General features: G+C 33.8%; 1 protein-coding gene across 1 annotated transcript; it reads right to left on the bottom strand.

Annotated features, from left to right (window-relative positions):
- Positions 1-15,266: 15,266 nt before the first annotated feature.
- On the bottom strand, positions 15,267-23,701 carry LOC106399072 (DExH-box ATP-dependent RNA helicase DExH12-like). The gene is made up of 5 exons (XM_013839549.3): positions 23,480-23,701; positions 20,409-23,371; positions 19,240-19,629; positions 15,572-18,803; positions 15,267-15,480 (listed from the first exon to the last, which is right to left on the bottom strand). The coding sequence occupies exons 2-4, from the start codon at positions 23,358-23,360 to the stop codon at positions 15,585-15,587; spliced, it is 6,561 nt and encodes a 2,186-aa protein (XP_013695003.1). The 5' UTR covers positions 23,361-23,371; positions 23,480-23,701; the 3' UTR covers positions 15,267-15,480; positions 15,572-15,584.
- Between the last annotated feature and the right edge of the window lie 213 nt (positions 23,702-23,914).

Genomic DNA, 23,914 nt, shown 5'->3' with positions numbered 1-23,914 from the left:
GGACCACAAAGAAGATTGGGAATATATGTTGGTTGTGATTCTCCATCAATTATACGATATCTAGAACCACAGACTGGTGACGTTTTTACGGCACGTTTCGCCGATTGTCATTTTGATGAGAAAGTATTCCCAGCTCTAGGGGGAGAAATCAAAAATGTAGAAAATGACATCAAATGGAGTGTACCTTCATTACTATATCTTGACCCTCCTACTAAAGAGTCTGAACTAGAAGTTCGACGAATCATGCATTTACAGAGTATAGCTAATCAGCTACCTGATGCATTCGCAGATACCAAGACGGTAACTAAATCTCATATACCAGCCGTGAATGCTCCTACTTGTATCAAAATATCAAATGAGCAAGGAAAAGCGGACGATACACGAGAGTCAAAAACACGCCTGCAGCGTGGCAGACCTGCTGGTTCTAAGAATAAAAATCCTAGAAAACAAAAGGATGTCAAGATAAATGACACATCCAAAATAGCAGAAAGTATTTTGGAAGAAACAAATAATGAGGATACTGAGAAAGTTGAGCATCATGAGTCGGAAAGTAATCATGAAATTTCTATCAACTACATCCATAATAAAAGGATGTGGAATAGAAATGAACAAAATGATCTTAATGGTGTTTTCTCATATATTGTGTCAAGTGAAATAAATGAAGAAGTCGATGATCCAGAACCAAAATCTGTCTATGAATGTCAAAAGAGACATGATTGGGAACAATGGAAAGATGCAATACAAGCGGAACTTGATTCGCTTAATAAACGAGAAGTATTTGGATCTATTGTGCTTACACATGCAGATGTGAGACCAGTTGGGTACAAATGGGTTTTCGTTCGAAAACGAAATGAGAAAAATGAGGTTACGAGATACAAAGCTCGTCTAGTGGCTCAAGGTTTTTCTCAAGACCTGGAATCGATTATGAAGAAACGTATTCTCCAGTTATGGATGCCATTACGTTTAGATTCCTGATGAGTCTAGCAGCTGATAAAAATATATAAATGCGTCTCATGGATGTTGTTACAGCTTATCTATATGGATCATTAGATACTGATATCTACATGAAAGTCCCTGATGGATTTAAAATGCCAGAAGCATTAAGTTCCAAACCTAAAGAGTTATGTGCAATAAAATTGCAAAGATCATTATATGGGTTAAAGCAATCTGGACGTATGTGGTATAATCGTCTCAGTGATCATTTAATAAAAGAAGGATATGTGAATGATCCTATATGCCCATGTGTTTTCATCAAGAAGACAATATCCGGATTTGTAATAATCGCGGTATATGTTGATGATCTTAACATTATCGGAACTCAAAAGGAAATACAAAAGGCATCAGACTATCTTAAAGGAGAATTTGAGATGAAAGATCTTGGACAGACACAGTATTATCTTGGCCTACAAATAGAATATTCACAAAATGGTATATTTGTGCATCAATCCACATACACTAAAAGAGTGTTGAAACGATTTAACATGGATAAATCAACTCCTCTTAGCACCCCGATGGTCGTTAGGTCACTTAATATTGAAAGTGATCCATTTAGACCACCTGAGGAGAAAGAAGAGATACTTGGTCCGGAAGTACCATATCTAAGTGCAATTGGAGCGCTGTTGTACCTTGCAAATTGTACACGGCCTGATATATCATTGCTGTGAATCTTTTGGCAAGATTCAGCTCATCTCCAACTCGAAGACATTGGAATGGGATTAAACATGTTTTTCGTTACCTCCAAGGGACCATTGATTTAGGCTTGTTTTATCCTAAAAGTTCAAAAGGTCAAATGGTTGGTTTTGCAGATGCATGATATCTCTCAGATCCACACAAAGCCCGATCGCAAACAGGATACGTTTTTACGATCGGAGGCACTGCTATATCTTGGTGTTCCCAGAAACAAACGCTCGTGGCTACTTCTTCAAATCATGCTGAGATCATTGCACTCCATGAAGCAAGTAGAGAATGTGTATGGCTGAGATCAATGAGCCGACACATCTGTTCAAGCAGCGGGATTGACGAAAATACGGAGCCAACTATTCTGTATGAAGATAATGCAGCATGTGTTGCTCAAACGAAGGACGGATATATTAAAAGCGATAGAACGAAACATATTCATCCGAAGTTCTTCTCATACACTCAAGAGCTCGTAAAGAAGAAAGAGATTGAAGTAAGATATGTCCAATCATGCGACAATACAGCTGACCTCTTCACAAAATCACTTCCGACTTCGGTATTCAGAAAACATGTTCGTAACATTGGAATGCGTCATCAGAAGGATCTATGACTGTTCATTCGAGGGGGAGCTTACGTAGTTGTACTCTTTTTACCTTAATATGGTTTTTCCCATTGGGTTTTCCTAGAAAGGTTTTTAACGAGGCAACATAGACGTTAAGCAAGAAGCGATAGTGACACTGGTCTCCAAGGGGGAGTGTTATGAACATGTCAAAAGTTTCGGCACCGAATTTGACATATAACGTAAATATAAATCATGTGGAGCCCACTGTCACTATGCACGCACAGTAACTTCAACTTTTTCACTTTTATATAAATCGATCATTTCGATCGATTGTAAGATCATCTCTAAAAACATAATCTCTTCTCTCTTATAATAAAATCTCTCTATTCCAGTGTTATCTTCTTTGTACGGGTATAAAATTTTGTTTTGTTCCCGCGATTCAATAAAGTTTCGTTTCTTTTTATAACAGCACTGAACTATATCTAAAAAGTTCAGATACTTTTCATTTCTCAAAATTTACTACCAAATTGACTTTGAACCAAAAAGAACTTTATGAAATTAGTAGAAATATCGGTTATATCCAAGAAATAGTTACAAATTTTTTGTGGCAAGTTTAAAAAAACCACGAAATGAAAAATGTGGTAATTCATGTATAAATCATGGCAAAAAAACCAAGAATTTGCTACGAAATAAAATGAGGCTAATCTACAAAAGAAATTATATTTTTTTGCCACAGTTTAGTCACAAAAATTTTCACTGCTAATCCACAAAATAATTTTTGTCACGATTCAGTCACGAAATACTACGATTTCCCACAATATTTTGTAACTATCTGAGACCCTAAACTTTTGAAACACTATTTTCATAACTTAACTCTATACCTAAGTACCCCCCCCCCCCCCCCCCCCCCCCCCCGAATCATATATATAAACTAAAAATATAATTTAGACACCAATTATTAAACATAAATTACAAATCTGATATTTTCAAACTTTAATCTCACATCTTACTGATGTCAAAAAAAAAAAAAAAATCTCACATCTTACCCTAAACCTGTACAAACCATATATAATAAACACTAAAGCTCTAAATGGTGACCATTAAAATAAAAATACCAATGAGTAGAAAATGAATTAATATGAACAAAATAAAAGGAATGAAAATGAATATTTATTCCTTTTGTTCCATATCAATTTTTGATAAGGAATATTTTTCTTCTATAGTTCCTTAAAATTCAAGGAATGACAAGGAATCAAACGAAGCGAAAATTTCCCATAAATTGTGTAATTTTAAGGAATGAGTAAGAATTATTGTTTATTATATATGGACCATTTGGACCCTAAACTTTAAACTAAACCCAAAATCTAAATCTAAATCCAAGCTTGAAAACAATTCAATAATTATTATTAACAACCCTTAAACACAAATTTTAAATCCTAAACTTTTAATCATAAACTCAAATTCAAAACGTTAATCCTAACTCCAAATCCTAAACTCAAAAATATTCCTTTTAAAAATTATAAAATTTCAAGTTTAAAATTCTGAAACTTAATTTTAACTATAAAATATGAAAATAAATGTACATATTAAATTATATGATTGAACCGATAAATTAAATTAAAATTACAAACATGTATAATTATATTGAACGGTCTCTTGATCTACCACAACTAGCCCATGATATTTCATGCTGATTACATCGTTGACCCGGAAACCATTACCATACAAAATCATAAGCCCCATTCAGTACCGGCCTGATACCAAGCATTAGAAGCTGGAGCGAAAATAATATATCTATTTAAACGGCCATAATTTGCCAATAATTTATCTATAGCGTAATGTAGTGATGGTGATATATAGTCTAAAGGTAGTGACTTCGAATCGCCATCCCTGCAAACGGCCGTTAGTATTACATGGTGATGATTGGTTCAATTGCGGATTTTAACTGTAAAAATTTTGCTGTAGGTAAGTCGGTTGTACCTATAAAGTTGTTACTGTAAACTTTTTCTTCATAAACTTTTGTTGTAGTTATATTTGGTGTAGCTGTAAGGTATATGCTGTAGATATATTAAAATAAAATATGTGCTGCATATTTAAAAATAATTATTTTTTTTATCAATTAAAATAATTTATATTAATATTTCCTTATAAAATTTTATGGTTATTTAAGATGCGATATGTAAATAATTTTTATGTTATTTCAAATATTTCAATAATTTAAGAAACACCCAAAGTTAAATTAAAATATTTATAAATGTTTTTTATTATGATTATGTGCTTTATTTGATATTGTAGATAGTTTTTCTTCATTTTACAAATTTTACAGCCTATAAAAACAAGAAGTAGGTTTTTTGCCTAATATACATAAGAACAAAATTTGCTTTATTTTTTTTCTCTAGTAGATTTAAAAATAAAGCTAAAGCAAGACTTGTAAAAATTAATAGAAACTAGATGTAAACTTTAACTTTTAAAAATAAAGTTACAACATGATTGGTAAAGTTTAGTGGTTTAAAAATATATTTACTTGTATAAAAGCCAGAGTTGTATAAATTTTGTGGTATTATTTTCTCCAATTTTAATAGATTTTAATTTTTAATATTTATTTTTTCTGAAGAATTATTTATCTCCAGAATTTTTTTTAAATATTCAATGTAAAATATTATTTAGATATCCAAAACATTTATGAATATTTGTAAATATTTAAAAATATCTTATACACCTTTTCAGTATAAGTAAATGTAGAAAAACATACAAACTTGTTTTCAAAATAATATTTTTACATAGTGTGAAAGAAAAATTACTCAAACTTTATATTCAATTTTAAAATTTATTAAACTTTTGAATTACAAAAAGGAAGAAAATGTGGTTTCTATAGAACCTTCATATTTTTATTAGTAATTTTGTAAATAAAGATATATTAAACTAGAACTATGTAAAATTGTATATTCTATGTTTAATTGTAGATATACATCTACTTGTAATAAAGCTAGAGTTGTATAAATTTTGTAGTATTTATTATTTGCTCCATTTTTAACTGATATTGATTTTAGTATTTATTTTTTCCAAAGAATTACTGATCTCCACAATTTTTAGATATCCAAATTAAAATATTTTCAGGATCTCCAAAAACTTTATGAATTTTATAAATATTTGCGAATATCTTATGCACTTTTTTGATATAAGTAAATATATAAAGAAACACAAATTTGTTTTCAAAATAATATTATTACATAGTATGAAATAAAATTACTGAAACTTTATATTCAATATTAAAATTTACTAAAATTTTGAATTACAAAATTTCTAAAATATTGTTTCTATAAAAACTAGATATTCATTTCTTAATTTAAAATTTTTATTAGTAATTTTGTAAATAAAGATATATTAAATTATAATTACGTGAAATTGTATATTTAAAACTCTATATTTGATTGTCGATATACATCTACTTGTATAAAAGCTAGAATTGTATAAATTTGGAGTATATATGATTTCCTCCATTTTTAATTTTAATATTTATTTTTCCAAAGAATTACTGATCTCGAGATTTTTCTGAATATCCAAATTAAATAATTTTCTTGATATCCAAAATTTAATAAAAACATTTAAATATTTACGAATATCTTATCCACTTTGTTCAATATAAGTAAATCAAGAAAACATACAGAATTGTTTACAAAATAATATTATTTACATAATATAAATAACAGTTACTGAAACTTTATATTCAATATTAAAATTAATTAAACTTTAGAATTACTAAAATTAAGAAAATATTGTTTCTATAAAGCCTTGATATTCATTTCTTAATTTAATTTTATATAAGTATTTTTTAAATAAATATATATTAAAATAATAATTATGTAAGAAAAATAAATAAATAAAAAAATATATATAACTCTTTTAATTGTATGTATTTATCTACTTGTATAAAAGCCAGAGCTGTTTAAATATATAGGTTTTTCTGATTTGCTTTATTTTTAATGGATATTGATTGTTGATATTTATTTTTTTTCTGAAGAATTACTTATCTCTAGATTTTTTAGAATATTCAAATTAAAATATTTTCTGGATATCCAAAATAATTATGAATATTCGTAAATATTTGTGAATATTTGTAAATATTTGTGAATATTTGTAAATATTTGTGAATATTTGTGAATATCATATCCACATTGTTCAATATAAGTAAAAACATACTAATATTTTTCAAAATAATATTTTTACATATTAAAAAATAAAAATTACTGAAACTTAATATTTAATATTAAAATTAATTAAACTTTTGAATGACAAAATTAATAAAAGTGTTGTTTCTATAGAGCCTTGATATTCATTTCTTAATTTAAAATTTTTATAAGTAATTTTGTAAATAAAAATATATTAATATAATTATGTAAAATTATATATTTAAATCTCTATGGATAATTGCAGATATACATCTACTTGTATAAAAGCGAGTGTTGTTTTAATTTGGAGGTATTTATGATTTGCTCGATTTTAACGGATATTGATTTTTAATATCTATTTTTTCGAAGAATTACTGATCTCTAGTTTTTTTCCGGATATCCAAGTTAAAATATTTTATGGATATCCAATTTTGTAATGAATATTTTTAAACATTTATGAATCTCGTATGCATTTTTGAGTATAAGTAAATCTAGAAAAACAGACAAATTTGTTTTCAAAATAATATTTTTAGATGGGCTTTTTGCAAAATTGACCTACAACTTAAAGTCAAACACAAAACTAACCTCCTTTTTTTTGAAAATTGGTTTTGCCCTATTCACCCCACAAGTTCATATAATTTACAAAAATGCCATCAATTTTTTTTTTTTTTTTTTCAAAAATGACATCTTTACTCTCTCACCCTCATCATCTTCAAGTAATTACAAGATTGTCATTGTCATCAATACCACAACCACCATGAACAACCAATTTGAAGCTCTTAATGCTCCCAAAATCGATTTACCCTTCTTCTTTTTCCATTCTTGTGAACTAAACACAATATATCTCTCACTTTCTCTCCACAATGAGCTAAAAAAACCCAAGATTTTGATTCTAAAATTTTTATGGTTCATAGAGTCATAGAAGCTAACGATTCTGGGTGGGTGACTTTCGTTTGTGATTCTGTGTGCTTGGAGAAGCCTTATGTATGCTAAGGAACTTATCTCACCAATTTAAGGTATGACATCGAGTTTTTTTCCAGATCTGTTCGTCAGACGACTTACTTGGGAAGTCGTCTGGCTGTAGACGACTTACCTGGAAGTCGTCTGGCTGTAGACGACTTACCAGGAAATCGTCTGGTCAACGCAAAGGTTATTTTTGCAATTGACTTTGAAATCTGTAACCTGAGACGACTGAAAGTTAAGTCGTCTACTATTGTTTGGTTTCAAAAAAATTTCCAAAGAACCTAGACGACTTACATTTCAGTCGTCATAGGTTAGTTTTGCATTTAACTGGATAATTACAGAAGTTTGACTTCCCAGACGACTTACATTTCAGTCGTCTGTCAAAAATTAAAATAATAATATTTTTTTAAAAGTAAACGACTTACAATTAAGTAGTCATAGGTTAGTTTTGCAATTGAAAAAAAAACTTCAAGTTTTAATTATACATAGAAGACTTACTTGTAAGCCCTGTTCAGAAATTCGCTAGGCGCTACGTGTGCGCTCGGGTTGGGCCTAGCGATTTATGAAAAAATCGGAGATTAATCGAGGATTAATCGGGGATTAGTTTTAGGGCATTTATATAAACATGAGAGTTAAATATAAAACATGTCTATATATCCTGTAGATTATTCATGGTCTAGTGGTTAGATTGGTTTTGTAAGTCCCAATTAACCCGGGTTCGAACAGCTGTTGGGCCTTTTTTTGTTTTTTTTTTCAGTGCTAGGTTAAATGAATGGGAAAAGACACTAAAATGACCCCATCTTCAACCTAAGAGCTCTGCGATTTTTTGCTGCCGTTTTCATTTTTTTCCTTTCGATTTATAGCTTTTTCTTGTTAATATTGTGGATTGTAACACAAATTGACCAGATCTATAGCCTAACATGTGATTTCGAACAACAAATCTACAAAACAAAGGGATTTTCTATTTTTTTCGATGGACAACCGAATTAGAGCAAAACGCCACGGTGTGTCACCGTTTCACGCGTTTCCGGCGAGTATACGGCCGCCTAAGACGCGTTTTCGAACAAGGCTTGTAAGTCATCGGGATTTTTTTGAGAGATTCTAGTCAAACCTCGTACATACGATTTACATTTCAGTCGTCTCGTGGACGACTGAATTATAAGTCGTCTGTATATAATTAAATCTTGAAGTTTTTTTTTTCAAATGCAAAACTAACCCATGACAACTTAACTGTAAGTCGTCTACTTTAAAAAAAATATTACTATTTTAATTTTCACTAGACGACTGAAATGTAAGTCGTCCAGAAAAGTCAAACTTCTGAAATAATCCGGTCAAATGCAAAACTAACCTATGACGACTGAAATGTATGTCGTCTAGCTTTTTTGGAGTTTTTTTTTTAACCAAGCAATAGTAGACGACTTATTTTTCAGTCGTCCGAAATAACAGATTTCAAAGTCAATTGCAAAAATAACCTCTGCGTTGACCAGACGACGTATAGTTTAGTCGTCTGGACAACTTAGATTGAAGTCGTCCGCGTCTTCTCCGCTAGTTTTTAAGTCTTTTACGTTAGTTTTTGAATAACTTGTATTTTTAAGAGTGATAAGTAACTTCAAGATATGTAAAACTCATATTTACAAAATATGTTCTCTCCCTTAGTTTTACTAAATTTGACTAAGTTTTTCAACGCAATCTTATAAAAAAATATGATATACTTTGACTAGTTACTATTGTTTGTTTCCATCTCTTAAGTATTATTGTTATAGACAATAATGATGACTATTGTTATGTGTTGGAAGAAGGGTTAAATGCTTCTTAAAATGTTGTATCAATATGAAGCTACGAACATTCTTGTTTATTATGATGAGAAAAGGCCATTGGAGTTTATTATTGCATATGAGAGATCCAAAGATAAGAAAAAGGCTACTGAAGTCTATTATTTCATTGATTTGTAAATGTGTAAACACATTGTTAGCACATTTAATACATCTTGGAAAACATTATTACTGATTTTACAAAAAATTCACAACTAAAAGAGTAGACATGCAATTCACAAAACAGACCACAAACAAAACTATTATAGATCATTCCTCTACAAAGATAAGCTTGGATTCCACTTGAGTAGACAAGACCAGACGACTTCTAAGAAGTCCAGACGACTTCCAGGAAGTTCAGACGACTTTGTCAGAAGACTTTTAGGAAGTTCAGACGACTTCCAGACGACTTTACAGGAAGTCCAGACGACTTTTAGGAAGTCCAGACGACTTCCAGACGACTAACAAGTAAGTCGTCCCAGAAGTTTCCAGATCTGAAAAACCTGCATATTAAATCTAGATCTGAAAAACCTGCATATTCAAAAACGTTCAAATGGCTTAAAAACAGAAAAAAATGAGTGGAAGATTAGATAAATCTACCTTTACAGAACACACAAAAATACATATCTAAAAATAATAGATCTACCTTTAAATTAGTGGAAGATGAGTACCATCTAATTAAAAACCTGCAAAAAAGATAGATTAGTAAGAAAGACATGAGACAAAACTGAAAAATTCATATAAAGTTTGGTGTTTTCAAGTCAAAGAGATTAGAGTGGGTTTGGAGAGTTTTAGTTTGGGAAAAAAGTAAGAACTTTATACAACAAGAAGTTACCAAATGAAGAAAAATCAGACATAAGAACTAACCAAAACGCTCAGAAAAATCCAGACGACTTCCTGGAAGTCCAGACGACTTCCTGGAAGTCCAGACGACTTTGTCAGAAGACTTCCAAGAAGTCCAGACGACTAACAAGTAAGTCGTCTCAGAAGTCTTCCAGATCTGAAAAACCTGCATATCCAAAAACGTTCAAATGACTTAAAAATAGAGAAAATGAGTAGAAGATTAGATAAATCTACATTTATAGAACACACAAAAATACATATCTAAAATTAATAGATCTACCTTTAAATTAGTGGAAGATGAGTACCAAGTGATTAAAAACCTGCAAAATAGATAGATTAGTAAGAAATATAAGAGACAAAACTGAAAAATTCATATAAAGTTTGGTGTTTTCAAGTCAAAGAGATTAGAGAGATGTTGGAGAGTTTTAGAATGATGAACATTACATTTTTGTTGCAGCCATTTGAGAGGGAAAGAGAGAATGTGTAAATTTTTCTTTATATAGGGAGACAAAAAATCCAATTAGGTTAAATATTTTTGACTCAGACGACTTCCTAGACGACTTACATTTCAGTCGTCTGTTGAAGAAATTAAAACAGACGACTTACATGTAAGTCGTCCAGAAGAGTTTAATATTTTTAGTGGAAAATTAAATATTTTTAGCGGGAGACTAAAATAGAAGACTTTCCAAACGACTTACAAGTAAGTCGTCTGGTTTAAATTATTTAAGTGGGAAAATAATTTTTTTAAAAAAATTTAGGCTGGAATATTTGGATGACTTACATGTAAGTCGTCTGTTTTAATTTCTTCACCAGACGACTGAAATGTAAGTCGTCCGAGTAAAATGATCCGGTTAGGTTAAAACGTACATTGGTAAAATTAAAGGTTCGGTACGATGTTGGACGACTGAAATATACGTCGTCCGGGTAAATTATTCAACAGACGACTGAAATATAAGTCGCCCACACCCTAAACATAACCCCTAAACTTAATTATCTAATAAAACACTTCATAAAACCAAATCAAACTTGAAAAGTGTTTACTATACACAGAAATATACACATATAGCTGAAAACTAATTTTTGAAAAAAACATTTTAGTTTTCCAAAATCTAACCCTAACAATACATACAATACTACAACATATGTTTGCCAAACTCTTAAACCAAAGTATTTCATGATTCACTACTTCCACTCATCTATCTTCAAAACAAATCAATTTTATCATATCTTAATTTATATCACTTAAAACTGTTTATAATTACTTGATTTTTATTTTTCACGCATCAAAATATTTTTTTACAAGATTTATAAATTATTTTTAAAATAAACTGGTACCAGACGACTTACACTTCAGTCGTCCAGACGACTTCCAACATCTCAGACGACTCAGACGATTTACTGGGGCTATATTCGTAAAAATGGCTTCTGTTTTTTTGTTTGGTCACAAGGGGTTGAGCTGTAATTTCACTAGGCTTTTAGGTTAGTTTTGCATTTGATTCAAGTTTGGGTATAGGTTTGAGATTAAAATCAAGTTGTGGGTTAGTTTTGGCAAAAATCCATTTTAGATAGTATAAAATAACAATTTCTGAAAATTTATATTCAATATTAAAATTAATAAAACATTTGGATTAAAAAAATTAAGAAAATATTATTTCTATAAAGCCTTAATATTCATTTCTTAATTTAAATTTTTTTATTAGTAATTTTGTAAACAAATATATATTAAATTATAAATTTTACAATTATATATTTAAAACTCTATGTTTAATTGTAAATATATATCTACTTGTATAACATCTAGAGAGTATTTATGATTTGATCCATTTTTAACGGATATTTAATTTATATATATATTTTTTCTTCTAACAACTACTTATCTCTAGATTTTTCGGATATCCAAATTAAAATATTTTCTCGATATCCAAAAAATTGATAAATATTTGTAAATATTTACGTATATCTTATCCAACTTGTTCAACATAAGTAAATCTAGAAAACATACAAATTTGTTTTCAAAATAATATTATATACATAGTATAAAATAACAATTGCTGAAACGTTATATTCAATATTAAAATTAATTAAATAATTAACTTTTGAATTAAAAAATTAAGGAAATGTTATAAGTAATTTTGTAAATAAAAATATAGTAAATACAATTATGTAAAATTATATATTTAAAACTCTATGTATAATTGGAGATATACATCTACTAGTATAAAAGCAATTGTTGTATAAATTTGGAGGTATTTATGATTTGTTCCATTTTTAACAGATATTAATTTTTAATATATATTTTCAGAAGAATTATTGATCTCCAGCTTTTCCGGATATCCAAATTAAAATATTTTCTGGATATCCAAAACATTTATGAATATTTGTAAATAGTTACGAATATCTTATCCACTTTGTTCAATATAAGTAAATCTAGAAAATATGCGAATCTGTTTTCAAAATAATATATTCACATAGTATAAAATAAAAATAACATTTGCTGAAACTTTATATTCATTATTAAAATTAGTTAAACTTTTGAATAACAAAAAATAAGAAAATGTTGTTTTTATAAAGCCTTGACATTCATTTCTGAATTTTTATATGTAATTTTGTAAATAAATATATATTAAAATAATAATTATGTAAAATTATATATTTAAAACTCTATGTTTAATTGTACATATACATCTACTTGTATAAAAGTCAGAGTTATATAAATTTTTAGTATTTCTGATTTGCTCTATTTTTAACGGATATTGATTTTTAAAATTTGTTTTTTTCCGAAGAATTATTGATCACCAGATTTTTCCGGATATCCAAATTAAAATATTTTCTGAAGATCCAAAAAATTCTGAATATTTACAATATCTTATCCACTTTTCAATATAAATAAATCTAGAAAACATACAAATTTGTTTTCAAAATAATTTTTTTAAAATAAAATAAAAATAACAATTAATGAAACTTTATATTCGGTATTAAAATTAATTAAACTTTTGAATAACAAGAATTAATAAAATGCTGTTTTTATGAGGCCTTGATATTCATTTCTTAAATTAAAAATTTTATAAGTGATTTTGTAAATAAAGATATATTAAATAATAAGTAAATAAAAATATATTTTTAAAAGTCTATGTTTAATTGTAAGTATTCAACTACTTGTATAAAAGCCAGAGTTGTATAAATTTTGTAGTATTTATGATTTTCTCCATTTTTAACGGATATTGATTTTTAATATTTGTTTTTTCTGATGAATTATAAACTTCAGATTTTTCTGAATATTCAAAAAATTATGAATATTTATAAATAATTACGAATATCTTATGCACTTTGTTCAATATAAGTAAATCTAGAAAAACATATAAATTTGTTATCTTAATATCCTTGTACGAGAAGTAAGAATGATGATCTGTTCTTCAAATGGATGCATTATTAATCTGTAGAAACATTGAATAAATCTTTATACCTGTGCAACAGTTCATGGCCATGGCAAATAGTGTAACTAAAATTATTTGATCCCAGATCCAATTTTGTGCAACTAAAATTATTTGATCCCAGATCCAATTTTGCTACGGGAACATCGCATTTTAAACATCGAGAGTGTCACTTTCTAGCACTCTAAACACCGAAATTTTTTGACTAACAATTTACACCTTCAAAGTGACATTTTTATCGTAATAAACCTCCAACGATGTTTTCCAGTTCATAGGCGACCGGTACTATTCATTTTACAGGTTAAAATGATGACGTGTCGGTTTTTTTTCTTAAAAATAAAAAATAAAATAAAAATACAGAAAAATTTTAATGAAATTACAAAAAATTATAAAAAAATTCAAAAAAAATTCAAAATTCAAAAAACATCAACATTAAAATTTCAATCTTTAAAATAAATAAAAATATAAAAAATTCAAAAAAATCAAAAATAAGATCTAAAATTAAAATGTCAAATTTAAAAACGAAAATAAAAATTTTAAAATTCTAAAATAAGATCTAAAATATTTTAAAAATAATAATTTGAAATTTTTCTTTATTTATTTGTATTTATATATTTAGAGCATAAGAGTCTTTTGCATCTTTAATGAAACATTTTTGGTCATTTTCTTTCTTAGAAAATCTTTTTGGGACAAAACTCAATATTTGAGAGAACTATTAGTCCTGCGTGTGGTCACCATCAATTAACATGGGGTGAAATTGGCGCCCTCCCGAGATGATTTCTGAGAAGTGTACTTAGGCGCTAGTCGGGCTATGTAAGGTGTCTGGATATTCGGATTATCAAAAAAAAAGTTTTTGATGGTAGCAAGTTTTGATATATTGTTTTTGATGGCGGCAAGTTTTGATATCATCATAAGTGACAGTCACTTTAATTGGATGAAATTTTAAAATAAATATAATTTTTTTGGTTAAATATTTACAATTTTTTTTACAATTTTAATTTTTAAGTTTGAAGTTTTAATTTTAGATCTTATTTTTGAATTTTAAAAAAAAAAATTAAAAAAATTTCTTTTTTAAATTTGACATTTTAATTTTAAATTTTATTTTTGAATTTTTAGAATTTTAATATTTTATTTTTATTTTTAAGTTTGAAATTTTAATTTTTATGTTTTTGTATTTTTAAATTTTTTAAAAATTTTGTTTTGAATTTTTTACAATTTTTTCCAATTTTATTCGATTTTTTCTGTATTTTTCTATATTTTTATTTTTTATTTAAAAAGAAAAAAAAACTATCACGTCATCATTTTGATCTGTAAAATAAATAGTACCGATCGTCTATGAACATGAAAACATATTTGGAGGTTTATTATGATAAAAATATCACTTTGGAGGTTTAAAGTGCTAATAAGAAAATTTCAGTGTTTAAAATGTTAGAAAGTGACACTCTTCGGCGTTTAAAATGCATTTTCTCATTTTGTTAGTACTAGTCACTGCTTATATTCCCGTTCCCCATAATATAAAATTTTTAACGATTTCATTCCTTTTAAGTGTAACTAACAAAATTGAAGATGCGCACTCTATAGTCCAATACTTGTTTCTGTCTTTTCTCTTTCCAAACTCGAACAACAACAAAAGTAACATCGCAAAAGAAAAAGACAAAACACCAAGTGTGTCGGATGATTAAAGTGCTTATGAAAGATTCATACTACAAGTTTATAAATAGTTGATGAAGAAATGGTAGTGAGAACTTCAGTCACTGCCCAGTGCTGCTTTCAATACGTCTCTACAACATCGTGGCCTCACTATTGTCCCTTAATAAAAATTGCTGCATTTCATTAATATTCGTTTCTCAAATCTCCAGCTTTCAGAGAAACAGAACTCGAAACGAGTTTTTGACACGTCTACTGTTTCGATTTTGGTCCAGACAAAACAAAAACAAACAGTACAGAAGCACAATTTTGGTCTAAAACTCAGGACACATATTACATAAAAGTGAGAATGCTCTTCTCCAGAATCCACAGCACGCCTGCAAATAAAAGAAAGCATGTCTCATTTTCTAACTTTCAAACTACCAAAATCCAAGTTTTATCTGACAAATGCACTAAAAACACACTAACCTGAAACACAAGATCACTCTTCCATCTGATCTTCAGCGCCAGACTCCTTGACATCAACGGAGAAAGCGTACTCTTGGTCACAGCCTAAGTAAGAGTCGCACATGAAGTAGAGTGTGTACGACTTCTCTCCTGCTTCACTCGGTACTTGGAAATCGAGCTTCACCTTCGCTTTCTTCTGCAAGGATACACGCTTGATGGCAACCAACTGGTTCGTCTTGGTGTCCCCCACAACCAGCCACCACCCTTCTTCTTTGGTCTTGGGATACCTGGGTGCATCCACAGCTCCCACTTCCGTCCTCCCCTCCATGTCTCTCTCAAGCATCACCTGCAACGTCACCTCCTTCCCCGCGGTCACATCTTCACTGCCCACAACCTCGTAAGTCAGGTCAATGTTTGGGAAGCGGTTGCAGAATCTGGCAATGTCTAAGAGCTCAGTGTCCTTCATCTTGAGAAGCTCTTGGCGTTCTTCATCCTCCATCTCCACAAGATCAAATACGGTTTCAATGTTATTCTCCTGGCATCTTTTTGCCAAGTCCTTTGTGAAGTGAGGGAGCTGCAAAAGCATCGAGTCACGCTCCCACATGCCTTGAGTCACCATCTGGCTTGCTTCCATTGCTAACAGAGCAAGATTCAGCCAGCCATTGCTTGATATCACATCCACCATCGCCTGTAGAAGTCTGGTTGCTGATAGAAGGACCTCACGCTGATCCATTTCCAAGTTCGTGGTAATGCTTTGCCTCGAGAAATGAGCCTGAAGAAGAGCGTTTGCTTTCACATGAGGATCTGTGCAGTTTGGGTTTTCAAACGAGAACCTCTGGTGATTGATGAGCCTCCTAACTCTGTCCTCTTCGCCAGGCCTTATTGGGATCATGTCGTACTCTGAAGCCGATGTTAAGATCTCAAGAAGTCCCTTCATCTTGGTTTTAGAAGACAGAAGAGAACTGAAGCGCTCGATGGTGGTGTAACTGATGTAATAGTAGGATGAAATCATCCCAAGGTTGAGAGCAGAGAGGTCCATCTCATCCTCTATCTCAATGCACTTACTGGCTTCAAGATCAGACAAGGTGTTCTCAACCAGCTCTGATAAGTGATCAGACAAATGTCTGTGGCTCACTCCTTGAAGATTGTAGTAGTTAGGATTCTGGGGAAGCCTCCTGTACATCAAAGTCCATGTAAGATAATCAACTGCATCTTGCTTGTTCTCTATAACCCCAGCAACCACTTCTGCATTGAAATTATTATGCAAGAAATGCTGGAGATGACTTTCCACAGGGAAGGCTTCATAAAGAAACTTCTTGTAATACTCTTTTCGAGGAGCATGGCAGAATATCACACACTTTCCAGCATTGTCAAGTAGAGGTCGGCTAGCACGCCCCATCATCTGAAGCAAATCAGAGACTGCATAATCTGAGTGTGAATTCTCCCTTCCATCGTAGTACTGCGTCCCCATCACCACCACCAGATGTGCAGTTAATGGAGTGCCCCAACACAATGAACTGCTCATCACACAAACCTGAATCCGTCCAGCTTCAAAGAGTTGTGTCACGATCTCCTGATCTTGACTGCATAAACCCTCGTGCAAGTACCCAATACCATGGCGCAGTGTCTCCTTCAATGTTTTCTCGCGCAGTTCATCAACAAAATCCTCAAGTTCTTCTAGTTTCCCTAACAGGAAATCAGGGCTCTGTGGGTTGTCAATGTGAGAGTAAGCCATCAGATCCACAGCAGTCAAGCGGACATGTGTACGGGTTGGGACAAAAACTATAGCCGGCTTCTTGTTCTTGGCATGCTGGACTATGGCGGTGTAGGTTGGCTTGGTCATTGCCTGCATCCTGGCTTCAAAACTGGATATATCCACTCCTTGTATGTGGATCTCCAGTGGAACAGGACGGACACCAGGAGGGAAATTGAATAGGCCGTGAGAACTGGCCCCAATCCACTCCCCAAGATCTTTCGCATTTGCAAGGGAAGTAGAAAGCGCAACAATCCTAATCTTATTATCACCCTGACTAGAAATATATCTCATTCTAGAGACTATCACCTCCAGCACTGTACCACCTTGACCTTCACCAATTAGATGAAGCTCGTCCACAATGAAAAGACTAACCTGTTGTACGTATTTTCTCTGTTTCCACCTGCGAGACAGAGCATCCCATTTCTCAGGAGTACTTATAATTATCTGACTTTTCTCCAGCAGCTTAAGATCCAACGCTGTCTCCCCGGTCAGCTCAACAACCCGTAAACCAAGAACCTTCCCAAACTTCCTCTCCCAGATGCGAAACTGCTCCTTAGCAATAGCCTCTTTTGGAGCAATATAGACAACACGCATTGTAGCATCAGGTCCACTTTGCCTTTTAGTATCATCTTCCTGCCTTAGGAGTACTTCTTGATGATTCTTCAATATAGCAAACTCAGCACATATAGTCTTCCCACTTCCCGTTGGAGCAGCAACCAACACATTATCGTTAGTGTTATACAAAACATTAAAGACTTGAGTCTGCACCGGATTGAAATGCTTGAAATCCTGATAGAGTCTCTCATAATTCGGATTCCTAAGCGCTGTGACAGGGAGGGGCTGCAAGTCCAGTAGCTCTGTAGGTGGCGGGTACTTTTCTGGAAGTATAAGGTGTCTAAAAGATACAGGTAACACAGTCTGCGACCCAAGCCACTTGTCTGAAACCACTCGGACAAAGTACTGAGGTGGCAGCGGTTCAAAGATTGGGACAGTGAAGTTCAAGGTGTGATCCTCACTGATATACTGCTTCTTCAATAGAAAATACTCATGATGAAGGATCTTCTCACAATCATTGTCTTCCACAATGATCCAAAACGGCTCCACGTATTTATGAATTTTCTCATCCCACTGGAAGTCTGGTGTAATTGTGAGTTCCACCCGCAGAACAGTTCGAGTAATAGGCTGAACTTGTGCTGCAAGAACCAATTTTGGGAACTGGTGGATGAACTTGTGAAGCGGTCTGCCCATCTTAGGACTACGAATAAGCTCTCCTAGCTCCTGTGACGACAGGTCATAGTACCTCTCCCACACCAAATCCTTCTTCTCCAACTTCATCAAAATCTCATTAGGAATTCCATGAAACTGACGGAGAGGTGTCTGGACACTCCACATCCTCTTCCCAACCATTTTAGACAAGTTCAGAGCTTTCTCAGCCAGTTGAGCCCATCCGCGCTTCAATACAATTTCATAGAGAGCTCGTACAAGACGTCCAGCGCTCTGAAAACGATATAAAAAATGAGACGTAAGCACCAGAGAACAGATACAGAAATTTAATAATGTAACTAGGAGAGATGAGAGAAGAAAGCACAGAGAACAAGGAACACAACAGAGACGAGATACATTATGTAACTAGGAGAGATGAGAGAAGAAAGCGGAGAGAACAAGGAACAAACCAGAGAACAGATACAGTAATTTAATAGAGTAACCAAGAGATGAGAGACGAAAGCAGAGAGAACAGATACTGCAATTTATTAATGTAACTAAGAGAGATGAGACGAAAGCAGAGAGAACAGGGAACAAACCAGAGAATAGATACAGCAATTTAAAAACGTAACTAGGAGGGATGAGAGAAAAAAACAGAGAGAACAAGGAACAAACCAGAGAACAGACACAGCAATTTAATAATGTAGAGATGAGAGAACAAGCAACAAACCTGAGTTATATAAACCATGTCTGATGTCAAAGAAAGACCCTCAAGCTTTAGCTGTGAAATGTATGCCTGTAGCAAAACATTAATCTTTGCACTGGGCTCCTCCAGTGTTTCCTTGATCGGAATTGGGACACGATCCAGAAGTTTGGCCAGTTCCATCTTCTCATCTTGCCGAACAGTCACATACTTGAACTCCTCACTCAGTGAGAACAGACGATAAAGATCTATATCACCCATCGTTGGCTTCAAATGCTCATTGTACGTAGCTATGGTCCCATGACTTATATAGTAGTAGCTAGCAATCCTTCCCAAATCAGTAACTTGGAAATATCCACTTTTCCTGTCATACTTAACCAAGTTGTTTTTGTCCAAGATAGTAGCAGCTGAGTGTATCTGCAAAGAACAATGATTCAAGTAAACGTTACACACAGATGGCCATAAATGATATATTTTTTTTAAATTAAACTTTGGAGCAATGACATTAAATCTGTGATCAACTTGAGAGAAACAAGGCATCCTACGGTTCATCATGGAGTGCTTGTGAGTTGTAACATACAATGAGAAAGCTACTGATACTAGGAACAACATTTACGGGAAAAGAGCAAACAAATGGCAACGTCGTTATCATATACACTTCCCACTAAAAATTCTCACAGAGAAATCTACAATACCAATTTCACAATCAATGTGATAAGCACAAGATATCCAAACCGTTCATCAAGGGCATATAGTGGACAGAGGCAAAGCTACCCATATTAAGCTCAAGAGTTCATCAAGAATATTAAACATATGAAAAGCATTTTCAGGGAAATGACATCAATTCATCAGATGCAAACTTCTTATTCAAATTCTCAGAAAATATGAAATGAATACTAAATTTGTAATCAACTTGAAGGATAAAAAGCAAGCAAAGTTGATAACAACAGCTCATCATGGAGCGCACATATTAGACAGTGGGAAAGCTTAAGTTAATTCATTAAGCTAGCAAATAATTTTTCTACAGTGGGAAAGCTTAAGTTAAGGCATTACGATAGCAAACAAATTTTTAACAGTAGATAGCTTAAGTTAGCAAATAATTTTATAACAGTGGGAAAGCTTAAGTTAAGGCATTACGATAGCAAGTAAATTTTTAACAGTAGATAATAACAAGTAAAAGCAGATTAAGTACGTACCAGGTCAGCTCTTCTTTCCTCCAAGACTACGTCTTTTACAAGGGCATCAGGCGCTAAACCATACAGCGTTGGATTACGAACCATACGGATATAGAGATACGTATACCCAAGCCAGTGGCAAGCCTCTTTAGCATTCTGAACAGTTCCAAGAACAATTTCAGCATTAAGCTGATCAGCAAGTTTGGAAATGAACTGGCTCTCAATAGGTAGTTGCTCATTCATCAAAGACAGATAATACTGCAGCTCGCTGTAGCCAGTGATAATTATACCCTCCCCATATTCATCATACTGAGGTCTTCCAGCACGACCAAGCATCTGCATAACATCCAGGGGACTGAGTTCCATCCACGCTCCTTTCTCAGGATTATAGACCTGTGTTCCTTTGATTATGACAGTATGAGCAGGCAGATTCACACCCCATGCAAGAGTTGCTGTGGAAACCAAGACTTGCACATGCCCTTCACCAAAAAGGGCCTCAACTATCTCACGATCACCCCTTGTTAACCCAGCGTGATGAATAGCAAAACCGTAAGGCAGAAGTTTCCTCAGATCACCGTTCTTTATAAGTTCAATCTGACTCAGAAGAACTTCACGACTTGCACTGTCTTCTTTCAAGAATCTGCTGAGTGTATCCTTCGCCATTGCGGTGTCCACTATTGCTTGTGCAGTTTTTGCCGTTTCCTTCCTCGAGTGAACAAAAATAAGAACCTGTTGCTTTCCAGCACCATCCACTACTTTCTCATAGCAAAGATCATTCATCAGCTGGAACCTCTGCAATGGTTTTCTCACACTGATTCCAATATACTGCTGACCAAGAGGCACCGGTCTGTAGCTGCGGTCGAATTTAAACAACCCTTTCTTAAGATCAACCCGCAAAAATAAGGCCACATCTTCGTAATTTGGCAGTGTGGCTGACAAACCCACCAAGCGAATATTCTCCTTCGTGGTTTCAATCTGCCTCAGAGTCCTAGCGACAATGCTTTCAAGCACAGGCCCTCGATTATCATGAAGAAGATGGATCTCATCGATTATAAGAAGTCTCACAAGCTGGGTGTAAGTGCGATCACCAGACTTCCTTGTGATGATATCCCACTTCTCTGGTGTGGTGACAATTATCTGGGTCTCCTCAATTTCCTTCCCACTGAGGGACTGATCCCCACTGAGTTCCCTCACAGTGACTCCATAATCCTTCAGACGATTAGACAGGTTACTTACAACCTCAGCAACTAGGGCTTTCATGGGTGCAACATACACAATTTTGTACTTTCCATGGTTGAGTGTTCCATCTTCGTTCCTACTGGACTCAATTTGCTGCAGTATGGTGAGCATGGCAACGTTGGTTTTCCCAGCACCAGTTGGAGCACAAAGAAGTATGTTATCTGCCTTAAATAGCGCTGTATCGTACACTTTGCTCTGAACCCTGTTCAGCTGTTGCATTCCCTTAAAAGCCGGCTGAGCCCAACCTGGCATCTCGGTGATTTTCACAAGCTTCTCACCGATATCCACCTTTTTAGAAACCCATGGCACGTGAACTTCATCATACCCCTTGCCATGAGTTCTGTAGGAGCCAGCTGGAAGGTCACACTTCTTATTCGCCATCAGGAGACCACCTTGGTCAAAAGCCAAGCTCTCCAAGTCCAGCATCTGACGCTGACCCTTCAACCAACCACTCTCTAAATCTCTATCAGTAACATCTCTCCTGCCTCGACCTCCATCTCCAACAGTTTCGTCCCTCAGACGTCGGGCCTCTTCATTAATACTTTTCTGCAGGTTCTCCTCCCTCTCTTTCGCTGTTGCTCTTGTTGCATGCAACTGATCCACAATTGCTGCCAGTTCCAGACCCAACGCTCTCATCTCCTCTTCAATTCTGTTCCTCTCTTCCTGGTCCTCTGCCCTAGCCAAACGAGTACACCACACAATTTTAAAACGGTTCCGCAGCAGAAACTTAACGAGGCTGAACTTTTCAAACTGAAGATGCATAAGCAGCTTGTTCTCAACATCCCTATCATCCCCTTCAGCGAGTATCTTAAGCAGCTCTTCAGCTAGTACTTGGCACTGTTGCGGATCAATCTGCTGTTCATAAGCCTGAGATATCTTTCTCTGGAGCCAGTAAGCATCAATATCCTGAACGTTCAGACTGGTGCCCTCATTGGCATCTCCTGCATCCTCTTCATTTATCCCTGCATCCACTTGCATACCTCCAGTTTTCTGAGGTTCCTCATCCTCTTCATCATCTTCCTCCTGTACCATATCAGGATCACTCTCCTCGCCATCTTCTTCATTGTCCTCAAACTCAACAGCCACACCAACATCATCATCAAGCCCCTCATCTACATTTTCTTTACCGCCACCAGAATCACCACCCTCTTGAAAGTCGGTGATCAATTTCCCAATGGAAACAAGCTGATCAAAAACCTGATGAATCTGATCAGGCATAGGGTTCAGCAGCTTCTGAATCTCCGCCTTCTTTTCAGAGTTCTTCACTGCGTCGTTCTTGAGAACAGCCAAGATCTCATCCGCAGCACCACTAACAATATTCAGAGGCAAACCACCCAGCTGCTGCTGAATCAGACTAAGCATTGCCTCATAAGCAGCCCTCGTCTCCTTAGTCTTGGGCTGATAAACCACGTCGTCAGTATCGGTGAGCACACTCTCTTCCCTGAGCCGACGCCTCTTGCTCTGCCGAGCAGAAACAGTATCATCCGCAACAACATCACGCTCCTTCTTCTTCGACTTCTTAAGTTTATCCTCCAGCTCCTGAGGCTTCCCCTTAGCAACTCTATCTCCAAAAGACTTGGGATCAATCTTCCCCCAAAGAGTCTCAGGCTCTCCCGTAGGCTCGTGTGTGTCGCGAGGACGATTCTCACTGGTTAGCACCAAGCTGGAGTTGGCTCTGTACTCATACTGCTTGAATCTAGCATGAGCTTCCGCACCGCCTCCCAAGTTCGCCATCGCTGGAAACCCTAGGATTCAAAATCAAACAGATAAACAATGTTAACACCACAAATCGGATCTAATCGAATTTAAAAACACCGGCGAGAACCGCCAAGCAGAGAGAGAAGGAAACTTACGGAAACAGCTCGAATCTTCTTCTCTGCAGAGAGTGAGTGAAGCTTCGTGTAGATTATTAGGGTTTCTCCGTTCTCGCGTTCTCTAACTAACTCCGACAGACGGATCTCTCTTATTTCACAGACTTGAGGAACGACGGCTGCGAATCCTTAACTATTATCGAATTAACCGCACCCAAAACCCATACCCGGCCCAAGTATGTACGTCGGTTCCGGTTAGGTTTTTCCTATATGACTGCACAGATTTTAACTTGTTTACAAAATTGGATTTCTTAACCAAACCAGATCGGTTATTATCTATCCCAACCAGACCGGTTAAAACAAAGATATTCGACACTCGACAGTATATAATCCAAACTGCAAAATATATTTTTTCTATAATAAATATTCAAGTGCCTCGAGCTGACCTTGCTAGTTATTATTATTTTTATTTTTTTA

This window comes from Brassica napus, chromosome C7, assembly GCF_020379485.1.
Source record: "Brassica napus cultivar Da-Ae chromosome C7, Da-Ae, whole genome shotgun sequence".
In the NCBI taxonomy this organism is placed as follows: Eukaryota; Viridiplantae; Streptophyta; class Magnoliopsida; order Brassicales; family Brassicaceae; genus Brassica; species Brassica napus.
Note: the sequence above shows the minus strand (reverse complement) of the source record. Positions and strands in the feature narration are given on the sequence as shown.

What these genes read in the sequence shown, in the direction of transcription:
- LOC106399072 (XM_013839549.3), bottom strand. Translation starts at nt 23,360, where the DNA reads ATGGCGAACTTGGGAGGCGGTGCGGAAGCTCATGCTAGATTCAAGCAG. An exon ending in AGGAAAGAAGAGCTGACCTG is followed by an intron (nt 19,630 to 20,408) that starts GTACGTACTTAA and finishes TGTTCTTTGCAG; the next exon opens with ATACACTCAGCTGCTACTAT. An exon ending in ACATGGTTTATATAACTCAG is followed by an intron (nt 18,804 to 19,239) that starts GTTTGTTGCTTG and finishes TATCGTTTTCAG; the next exon opens with AGCGCTGGACGTCTTGTACG.